Raw genomic sequence first — 10996 nt, forward strand, 5'->3', positions numbered from 1 at the left:
TGTTTTTGCAAGACAAAAAGTGCTAGAGATGGACACTGTGAATGTACTTGTTACTGAGCTATACACTTAAAAGTTTTGAGTAAAATGGTAAAATTTGTGCTATATATTTATCACAATAAAAAGGTATAAAGCAACAGGGAAGAAATGACTCATGATGTCTCAGTGACATGTATATATATATGGTTTGAGTTTTTCTTTCCCCTAGTTGTAGCCTTTTGATAGGTATATGTTACAAGAATATATTTTGCACGGTTGTGGGACTTGGTATGGCTATTTTAAGCCATCCCAGCAGATGTGGAGCCTCGATGTGTAAGTACTGTAATATCTATGGCATGGACCTCACAGAACCCATCATGGGCACTCAGGGCCTCCTGACGCTATATCCTCCTGATGAAGGTTCTCTTGAGAAAAGATCATCAGGCTTCTGCTTAAACCTCTTCAGCAATAACCACCTGACTACTACGGGCAGCTCATTCTCGTTTTAAAAATCAAACATCCGACCCATTACTTTTACATAGAAAATGATGGGAAACCAGGGATCTCATTCTCAGAGAGCTGATGTTTTCCCTAATTAATGATCTTGTTTCTAAATAATAGCCTGTACAACAAGCTCAAAATTGGTAGTCTGTGAGACAACTTAACTGGAAGATCCTATTTACAGGGTAAAAGCTTTATCAATTGAAATATTTCTAGTTAAAATGCAGAACTCCAGCTTCTCTTAAGATAGATCTGGCAACCTTGGACAGTACTTTCACTTGACCACAGCTAAAGGCAGCTGAGGAACACACATTCTCCTGTGTATCACAGCCTCCCTTCAATTACTCTCTCAGAACAGGCTCAGGCCTTTAATTTAGCCTCGAAAGCAAGGAAAATCTCTGCCTACTAAAAAGAACTCTCAGAGCCTCGCAAGGCCGGTCCTGGTCTGCGCGGGGATCTGCCAGGTCTAGCTGACCTTCCAACTGGGACCAGACCAGAGCTACGGCCCCTCACTTTGTCACGCAGCGCTAGAACTCTGCACTCCCGCGAGCCAGCGTCTACACGCGTACCGTGGGCAGTGACACCTACCTCGTGCAACTTACGAGGCCTTAAAGGGCAAAGAGGCGGGACCTTGCCCTGCCCGACGCTCCGCAACGTCGAGGGGCGGGATCTCGCAGTCCCAGGGAAAAGGCTGCAGGGGGAATGACAACAGAATTGGAACCCACCACCACTCAGCCGAACTGCCAGACAACACACACAGCGCCCCGCCCTAGGAGGCTCAGCACCTCCGCCAACGTCTAGGGTCCAGGAGCGCTCACTGGCCGGGGGACCGGGTCTTTGCACTAACTTGCGCGCCCCGGAAGGAGCCTGGTCAGGTGGATCGAACCACTATGTGAAGTAGGGGGGGACGTGGAAGGAGTGAGGAAGTGAAGAGGGGTGCGGAGGGAAGAAAAGGCCTGGATAGAGCCTTTAAGCTGTACGGGACTCTTCAACATCAGAATTATGTAATTCAACAGGGTCACTGGGGTTGACATCGACTCAGCGCCGAGATTTTTAGTAGTCTCCCACACCTTCAACTAGTAATAGTTGGTCCGAAAGGTTAGAGGGTGAAACTTGCGCAGGCGCAGTGTGAACGGCAACATGGCTTCCCGGGCCAAAAGGAGAGCTGTGGGGAGCGGGGTTCCTCAGCTGCGGGGAGCCCAGGTCCGTTGTGAAGAGGAAGAGGAGGAAAATGAAGTGGAAGACGAGGACGAGGACAGTGAAGACAGTGACGAAGAAGAGGACGAAGATGACGAGATCGTGGACGAGGTGAGAATGACATGGTACACCAGTTTGATTTATACCGGAGAAAGTACCTTCTGGTAGTAAAAGCAGTATGGTGATCCCGTGAGCCGCGAAGGGTGGTGGCTTCTTTGTTTCTGAGGGTCGGTAAGCAGAAATTGGAGGTAATAAATTCTTGAAGCTCCGCTTGAGTCTTTTCCATACCTGGGGCACAGTAATTTTGTGACTCTTTCCCTGGCCGGGTCACACCCCTCCCCCAAGCCCGCCGCCACCCACTCAGGTTTTAAAGTGACCGCCTTCATTAAATCCCCAGATCTTTTAATAGTCCGGAAGGAGTCAGCAAACTCTGTCTCTCCCCACCCCTGCAGCAATTATTGGCCTCCTACACTTTGCGTGCTTCATTCACATCCGTCTTTCATTTCTTTAAAAAACGAGAGCATATTAGTTACACCTGCGGGTTTCCTTTCGTTATAGTCACACATGTGTAGAACATATTGTACATGCCTGTAATCTGAGTTACGCTGGAGGCTGAGGCTGGAGGATTGCAAGTTGAAGGCCAGCCTAGGCAATTTAAGGAGATGGTATCGCAAAATGAAATAGAAAGTGTTAGCTCTTTCTGCGTAGCTCTGCACTCCGAAGTTCAGTTCTCAGTGTCACCACCGCTCAAAAATAAACCAACATTCAACAAACAGAAAAACCCAGAGTAGAATACGCTTCATTTTTGTGCTGTTCTGTAGTCGTTTTGAAAGTTTTTCATGCTGCAGAGCTTTTCCTTCCTTGTTTAGATTTTAGATAAGCTGCATTTTCTGCCTCCCTAAAACAGCTGACATAGTCATGTTGTTTGATTTTTATGGACTTACAGAACTGGGTTCATTCTTCAGAATAGTTACTAACTGCCAGTGTAGTGCCTGGCATTATAGGCCCTTATTTGTTGAATGAATAATTAAGACCTGAGTGATCCTTAAGGCTATTGAGTGTCTTTTTTTTTCTTTTTAAGGGCAGAGTAGCCGGGCGTGGTGGTGCACGCCTGTAGTCCCAGCACTCGGAGGCTGAGGCAGGAGGATCTTTGCGAATTCAAGACCAACCTGGTCTACAGAGTGAGCTCAAGGCTAACCTGAACTGCATAGTGAGACCCTGTCTCAAAAAGACAAAAAAAAAAGGACAGAATATATTTATTGGGGAAAGAAAGCTTCTGTCTGAGAGAGACAAAAGGGGTCAAGAGTGGGTTGCCAAGGACCTTGCCATTTTAAGAGATTTTTTTATAGAGCAAAACCATGAGGGAGGCAGGTCCGAGGTGGGGAAGAATGGGAAATCACAAGGTGGGCATGACATGGGACAAAACTATGGTCAACCAATAAGATTATGAGCATAATTGCTTAGGTAATATTGATTAAATGAGAATCACATTGGGAAGTAAGTCACGTAGTTCCCCATGTCTCTGTCCAGTGATCTTGGTGGAAAATCTCCAAATGATGTAGGGGAAAGACATGCCCAACCTACTAGATGTCTGGCATGAGTTCATGTTCTCTAAAACTGAAGAGTGAATTCTAGGAACAATGGAGGTTAAAAGCAGAATATATATGTTGGGGGAAGACAGCTTCTCTCCGAGAGAGACAGAAGGGGTCCTGACTGAGCTGCCCTGCTGAATGTCTTAAATAGATGCCTCAAAATTAACAGTCCAAAGCAGAGTTTATAATTTATGCTTCTCTTAATTGTTACCATTTCTGTAAATGGTCCCCTAGTTTACTAGTTGTTCAGGCCCCAAACCTGTGAGTTAATGTTAATCTTAATCTCCTCATTTTTCTCATCCCACATCTACTTTATTAGTAAATCCCATTAGCTTTACCTTCAGTATCTAGACATTCTCATCATTGATTCTGCAGCCATCCCAGTCCACACCTCTATTCTCTCTTGCCTGTGCCACTCTAACAGCTTTTAACTAGCTTGCCTTTCCTATTCTTGTCGTTCTATAGTCTGTACTTACATGACCAGAGATCTTGTAGGTGTGTCCTCACTCTCCTGCTCAGAGTGCTCTGTGGACTTCCTACTTTATTTTTAAGAAAAACCCACGTCCTCTTGGTTGAGGGACAGAAAGGAAGAGTGGCTGGATCAGAATAATTGAGAGATGGGAAGTAAAGTCATAGAGATAAGCCCAAGTCAAAATGAGAGTGGAAACGAGGATGTGGAGAAGGGTGGATGCACTTAGGGATTAGGGATGAAACTGTGGTGTGGGTGTGTGATACTTCTTCCTGTCCAAACCAACTCTTTGGTTTCCTGCCTTGTGTGCCTCCTCACTATTTTTCATTTAGTACATGTGCTGCCTAGGTGAGCACATCCATTTTTCACTTACAAGAACTTTCAATTGGGTGTTTTCTCAGCTTTGGATTATAGAAATCATTGCTTCTTGCATTAACAGGAAAAATCAAACAGACTGCCAATTACTAAAACTTTTGTGTACTATAATAACCATCCTTGGTAGTATAGAAAAATAGCCACATACGCTGTGAGTGGGAGTGTAAATTGATGCAGTCTCAGTCTCTTTGGAGCATAATTTGAAAGTATCAAAATATAAAGTATATACATCACCCAGTTCTGTAAATGGCAAGAAGTTTTGCCTGATTTAATAAATGGTAAGAATTTACCCACCAGGCTCTTGTGTATTTTGTATTAATTCACTTAATGTACACATTAGCCCTGTGAATTTAGGAATTAATCGTTATTTTATAAGGGAGACTGTACAGCAAGTTAAAAGAACATTGTATATTTGTTGTGTAAGGGGAATAAATTAAATGTATCAAATTATGTGTGTGTCGTTTGACAATCTCTGGAGAGGAGTAGGATACTGAGAAGTAGCGAATAAGACTTCTTAAACTCTATTCTCTGCAATCGTTGTAGTTTTTACCGTTTGATTTTTGTTGTTGTTGTTGTTAGTTTTTAGGGCAGTTTCCTCTTACTGAAACACCTAGTGGATATTTATTCCTTTATGTATTTGAAGGATGCTTTTACTTTCTAAGATGTTCGCTCATCCACAGCTTGTTTTTGCTGTGTAGAAAACCATGAGAATAAACCTCTCCTTCCTTAAATTGCTGGTATGGTATTTTCTTAGTGACAGGAAAGTTAACCAGTAAAGGTGGGGATACTGAAAGGATGTGAAGCAAAGGAACAGGCATGCTTAGGTAAGGCTCTTGTGATCGTATAGTTAGGACTCTTACTTGTGTTTAATAGAAACCCTGGCAGAATAGATTTAGCAGAATGTGTGATAAGATACAGTTGTCTTTCTCCAGGGGCTGGAAAGCAATTTAGTTTCAGGAACAGACTGGGCCTGTGAACCTACATTGCCATTGAGAACCTTGGAAATCTCACATTTTACATCTTTGCTTTACTTTGTTGCATTCATTCAAAATACTTGCTCTTTTTCTACTTCATGTAACAGAATAAAAAATGTCTACAGCTCACCCCAAAGGATGAGAAGGCTAGACACCACAGCCTTAATTTTTAAATTCTGAACCACCGAGGGTGGGGAAGTCTCAGAGTTATAATATGAAACTGGATAAACGAGCCATATGCAGGCAAAGAGGTGTGGACAGATAGTCCATTTAGAATCTGTTGGAATGGCTGTGCCATAGTAGTCTAGGATATAGGTCTGAAGTTTCTATCTACGTAGCAGATATTTAAAGAATTTATTTTAAGTGCTCACTGGGTTTGGTCTTCTCCATGTGGTCCTGACCTGCCCTCTGTGAGCAAGAGAATTGGGACTGGTTTGGGGGTGTCCTGTCTGAGTGGATACTGGACACCATGGTTTTCAGTACAACAAATGACATTGCTTGTCCGATGCAACTCTTGACAGTGGAAATTCCTTTTAAAATTAGCATGCAGTTGCATAGAGTTGAGAAATTGATTTTTTTACCCTATAGAAATTTAAAAATAACAAATAGAAGAAAAATTATTTCTAAGGAATTAATTCAAGTCCTGAAAAATGACAGTTACTTGGTTTAGTTTGATCCTTTTGGAACACTCCCATCCAATCCACTGGGTTTTACTATTTATATAATTTGACTGAGCCTATTTCACAGTGGAATTTGAAGTCCTCAGGCTGAAGCTGATATCACAGCCAAGAGAGCATGTAAATATATGTGTAGTCAGGATAGCAAGACCAACATAGGTCTGATTTCTTCTGGTAAGTCCTTCAGCTGAGGCCCAAATTCCAAAATTTGAAGTACATTTATAAATATGATATTTCATCAGAGTACACATTCACTTACAAAAATATGATTAGGATGCTCAAGGACTAATTCTTGTGTAACATATAAAAGCATCTAAAGCTTTGTTGTTGGAATGAAATAGTAGTTTCATTTTTCTCTGGGTTGTTTCAGTAGCATCTTTTATAAACTATTGTTTTGCAGAGATACATAAAGGTGCCCCGTTAATGTACAGCTTCTTCTAGTCCCTTGGACTGATAATATTTCCCTTGGCTGCAGGGCCTTAGCCTATGCTGTTCCTTGTTCCAGGAACCTTCTTACTTTCTTCAATTCCCAGCTTATGGCACTTCTTTAAGGATGCTTTTCCAGACTTTGATTTCCTGTTTTTTAAAATTGTTATAGTACCACTGTTTAAAATTGTTATAGTACCATGTATCTTTTTTTTTAGTGGCAAATACAGTTGCAGTTTTACGTGTATTTCCATGAGTATCTCCTTAGTGTCTGTATTCCCACCTAAACTCTTTTTTTTGGGGGGTACTGGGAATCGAACTCATGACCTCAGGCTTGCCAGACAAGCGTCTATGCCACGGAGCTATATCCCCGGCCACACCCACCTAAACTAAAACATAAGTTCCTATGAGCAAGATCATTCATGTTCGTAATTCTTACCATTTTATCTCAAGTGCTTGATACCTGTTGATACTCAATAAATATTTGCTAAGTGAATGAAGTGACGTCTCAGGGCCTAAAGGATAGACATCAAAGTCCAAGCAATGACCCCAAAACACCAGATACTTCCTCAATCTGTGACATGCAGATTACTCTTTCTGCATATCTCTACATATTGCAGAGGTGCTATCAGGCCTCCTACCCAGCCCAGCTCAGTATTTGCCTGTTTCCCACCTTTCTCACAGTCACTCATCTCCAAGCCACTCCCCTGTTCACAAATTAATAACACCTAGTTTCAGCCTTGGGTTGAGGCCTTTGTTCCAGTTAGCCATTATTGTATCTGGGCTTAGGACCCCCTTAGCTCCCCACCATTATAGATGTGTATTTGTTTCTTTATACACATCATGGGTTATGCTGAAAGTGGTAGACTGAAATTAACTCACGAGAATTCCAATAACTTTACCGTAGGATTACAAATACAAACTCGACCAGATCACAGCGAGGTCTGGGAAGGGCTTTCTGTAGCAGTCATTATCTGTTTTGAAGCCTAGACATTTATAGCTATGCAAATAACATTTTCTTATTCTTGTCTTTTGTTGTTTGTCCCCTTGGCATCTTTTGTAGATGACTAATAAAGAAACTAAAAGAGTGGAAGTTGAAAAAAAAAAGAAAAAATTTGCAAGTGGAAAACAGGGCCACAATCATTTATATTTGACAGTCTGTTTTGCATGTTCTTTACAGGAAGTGAATATTGAATTTGAAGCTTATTCCATCTCAGATAATGATCATGATGGAATTAAGAAATTACTACAGCAGGTATTGTCTTTCATATATTACGTCCAAATTTGCTTTGTTAAGAAAATTCAAGCTGTTCAATACAACCTCTCTCAAAGTTCATCCTTTCAGAATTCCTTTTTTTGGGGCAGTACTGAGAGAATTCCCATTTCTATACTTTCCTAGGAAGAACTGTTTCTCTTCTTTTCCAGAGCTAATCCTCTGTATTCGTGCCACTCCTCCCTGATCCCTTCCCCTGATTAGTATGTTGAAGCTTTTTGTGTCCTATAAAAAACCCTCCTTGAGCTACTATTTTGTTTTCTGTACTTCACATCCAAACTTAGTGAGGTACAACAGCTCTTACAATCATATAACTGACTGCACTTTTTGGTGCTGCAATCATTGTTGCTGACTCAATTACTCTTTAACACTATATAGTCTGACTTTGGGTCTTTAACCTTTATAGCCTCCAGTGACCTGTCACCACATTTGGCCCTCTGTCCATCCTCCTCCTCCTCCATCTTTATTCCCCAAACTGCCTCATTACCATTAATTCTTGTTTTCTGAAATTTTCTAACCTTTAGCTTCTTTGATTCTTCTGCACTTTTCTTCTTGGGGTTGCTTTTCTAGGTTACCTTCTTGGTCAAGTCTTAAAATTTCATTATTTTTATTTGAATAAGGGATTTAAGTTTTATTAGAAACTTGGATCTTAATTAAACTTATTCTTCCCTTTTAGCTTTTCCTAAAGGCTCCTGTGAATACTGCAGAACTAACAGATCTCTTAATTCAACAGAACCATATTGGGAGTGTGATTAAGGTAAGCTGGACAATTGCTTTTATTTGGATTTACATGAGTTCTTTACCCTGTTCAGTTCCAGCTGGAAGGATGTACCCCTGGAGGACTAATCAGCCCGGTACTATAAGCCAGGTAGCAGCAATGGAAGAGAGAAGTGGGCCGATTCAGAAGATACTTGGGAGATGAAATGTGATGGGGCTTAGTGTGTGATTGTCTGTGAGAATGAGAGAAAAGAGTCAAGGATGACTTCCAAGCTTCTGGCTTGAGCAACCAGGAAAGCAAACATGGAAGATTGGATTAGGAGGAAGAGTATGACTTTGAATTTGAACACTTTGAGTTTGGGTGCCTGTGACATACGGAGGTGAAATATTGAGCAGCACCTGGAGACTTGGAGACTTGGAGGTTGTAGCAGAAGTGGTTGTGATTTCCCAAGGAACGCAGGGGACAGACACACACTAGTCATACCAGTAGTGGCGGTGTCAGCAGTGGTCAGAAGGAATGGACGACTGGAGAAGTAGAAGAAAAAGCAGTAGAGCGATACCATAAAAGCAGAGGAGGAGCATTTGAAGGAGAAGCAAGTTGTCATCATTGACAGATGCAGTAGAGTTCTGGCTCTGCTGTGTACCTGGTAGTTCACAACTACCCCATAGCTTACTGTCAAAGAATAGCAAATCAAGTAGTTCTCACCTTCAGCCACTTCACTTTGTCTTCATATTTCGCCAGATTTCTTAAAAAACAGTCTTAGATTGTGCCTACCTCCTTGCCTTCTATTCATTTCTCAAACACTTTAAAAATTTTGTTGATAAAAATTACTCTGAAAGATAGGATCTTTGTTACTAAATACAATGGACATTTTCAGGCCTTCTCATAACATTAGCAACCTTTGGTGCTAAGTATAAAGAAAATGAGAAAAATAAAAGCTACAATAGCTTTCTTTTATTAGGGCAATGGGAAGAAGCAGACCACTGTGGATCTGCAGTTTGGACAGGGCTCAGTGAGAATGACTCGTCTGCTTCTGCTCTGTGTCACATTAGCTGAGGAGGCTCAACAGGGAACTAGAAGATTCACTTTTAAGATGGCTAACCATGTGACTGCGAGTTAGCGTTGCCTCTTTTGGGAACCCATCTTGCACTCAGGGTCAGGGGCCTCAGTCCTGCTCCATGTGGGCCTTTCTGCGTGATAGCTGGGTTCCAAGAGCGAGCAGCCCAAAAGAGCCAGGTGGAAATGTATAGCGTATTACGGTGAAGTGCCCTTTTCTTTAGTCACTTGATCTGCATAGACACAGTGGTCTCCAAGTGAGGGAAGGTCTAGCCAGGGGAGGGCACACACAGCTCACCACTCAGTGGGCAGTTGTCAGAGGAGAATGTCTTTGGGGCCATCTGGAGAAGATGTAGTTTGCTCCTGTGACCTTAATTTAGTTCCAGAATGATACTAGCACCTACCTAGCATCTTGGGTAGGTGAATAAAATGACATAAGTGCTTAGAACAGTGTCTGGTACATGATAGATACATGGGTAGCAGTCACTGTTGATGTCTTTTCCATTCCCAGAACTTGTTCTTCAGCCTCTTTTTGTGAAAAATAGAAACAGCTACAGTGTAATGGCTCATTTAGGTGGCTCATTTGCAGCCACCTCACTTTGTCGAGGCCAAATTTCTTAAGCAGTTCTTGACTGTGCCCACTTCCCTGCTCTCTGTTCATTTCTCAAACACTTTAAAAATTTTGTTGGTAAAAATTGTGCATTGCAAGATTTGTTACTAAATACAACGGACATTTTCAGGCCTTCTGATAACATTAGTGACCTTCGCTGCTAATGAGAAAAATAAAAGCTATAGGAGCTTTCATTAGGGCAATGGGAAGAAGCAGACCACGTGCTTTTTCATCAAATAAATCTGATCTCTGATTAGTGTCTTACAAAACCTGATGGGTATATATGAGAGGCAGTTGCTTTTGTCCTTGAGATAGCTCAGCCTTCACGTGGATCATGCCAAAGCTCTAGTTATAATTACAGCTTCTTTGGTGTCTAAGGAGACTCTTGAGATGTCCTGACAATAGAGAGCTTTTGTTCTTAGGAGCTGACTGCCCAGAACATTTGTTGGAGCCTTTCGGATGAGGTGGATTTGGACACTAATATAGGCTCCTAGGGTCATAGAGAGACAAGGGGAGCTCAGTGAGTTGTGTATGCATGAATTGGAGAAAGAAGCTAGAGATGAAGGGAAGTTCTCTGTAGTACATTAATGCTCAGTACTTAGGTCTGTAGTACATTAATGCTCAGTACTTAGGTCTAAAAAATTGTGGACTGAAATGGAGTTTGATGGAACAGAGAAGTGGGTTAAGCAGCTGGAATATTGCTGGAGAGCCAGATCATTTTAGATGCGATGGTGAGCCTAGACTTAGGGAACAGCAGACCCTTAGGGAACTTAGACTTAGGGAACAGCAGACCCTTGTGGAACATAGCCCATTGTGAGGAGAGGAACAGTGAGGGTGCTCTGAGGGGTGTTAACTGCTTATGAGCTGAGTAATTTTTTTTTTCCATAGGACTTGAGAAGGGTCCCTTGTATTTTCCCTGGCCTTTTGTCTGCCTTTTCTATTCAGGTTTTGCCAGAGTAGCTGGTGTGTGTATGTGTGTAGGGGTGATACTCTGAAGCTCTTGGAAACTCAGATGTTGGTCTTAGAGAACCAAGACCATGTTTTTTCCTGGACTTCTTGTCCCTTTCTCCTTTTTTTTTTTTTTTTTTTTTTTTTTCTCCGGTACCGGGAACCGAACTGTAGGCAATGGGATGTGAGCAGACAGAACATTTT

The 10996-nt window shown here is 41.9% G+C and overlaps 2 protein-coding genes across 7 annotated transcripts in view; one reads left to right on the top strand and one right to left on the bottom strand.

Moving 5' to 3' along the window:
- Positions 1-2026, bottom strand: part of Uros (uroporphyrinogen III synthase) — a 34179-nt gene extending 32153 nt beyond the window's left edge. Inside the window, exons 1-2 of one of the 6 annotated variants that reach the window (XM_005402001.2) lie at positions 1833-2025; positions 1066-1168 (exon numbers count right to left, since the gene is read on the bottom strand). The gene's annotated coding sequence lies outside the window, so the exon portion shown is untranslated. Of the gene's footprint in view, positions 1-1065; positions 1334-1832 lie in introns of those variants that run through there. The other 5 variants (XM_005402000.2, XM_013503053.1, XM_005402002.2 and 2 more) reach the window with 5 other exon arrangements.
- Positions 1495-10996, top strand: part of Bccip (BRCA2 and CDKN1A interacting protein) — a 13966-nt gene continuing 4464 nt past the window's right edge. Inside the window, exons 1-3 of the mRNA XM_005401998.2 lie at positions 1495-1785; positions 7368-7442; positions 8137-8217. Of these exons, the coding sequence (XP_005402055.1) occupies positions 1618-1785; positions 7368-7442; positions 8137-8217 (324 nt within the window). The 5' untranslated portion in view covers positions 1495-1617. The remainder of the gene's footprint in view (positions 1786-7367; positions 7443-8136; positions 8218-10996) is intronic.

Source organism: Chinchilla lanigera, unplaced genomic scaffold (genome assembly GCF_000276665.1).
Source record: "Chinchilla lanigera isolate Chin_1 unplaced genomic scaffold, ChiLan1.0 scaffold00076, whole genome shotgun sequence".
Lineage (NCBI taxonomy): Eukaryota > Metazoa > Chordata > Mammalia > Rodentia > Chinchillidae > Chinchilla > Chinchilla lanigera.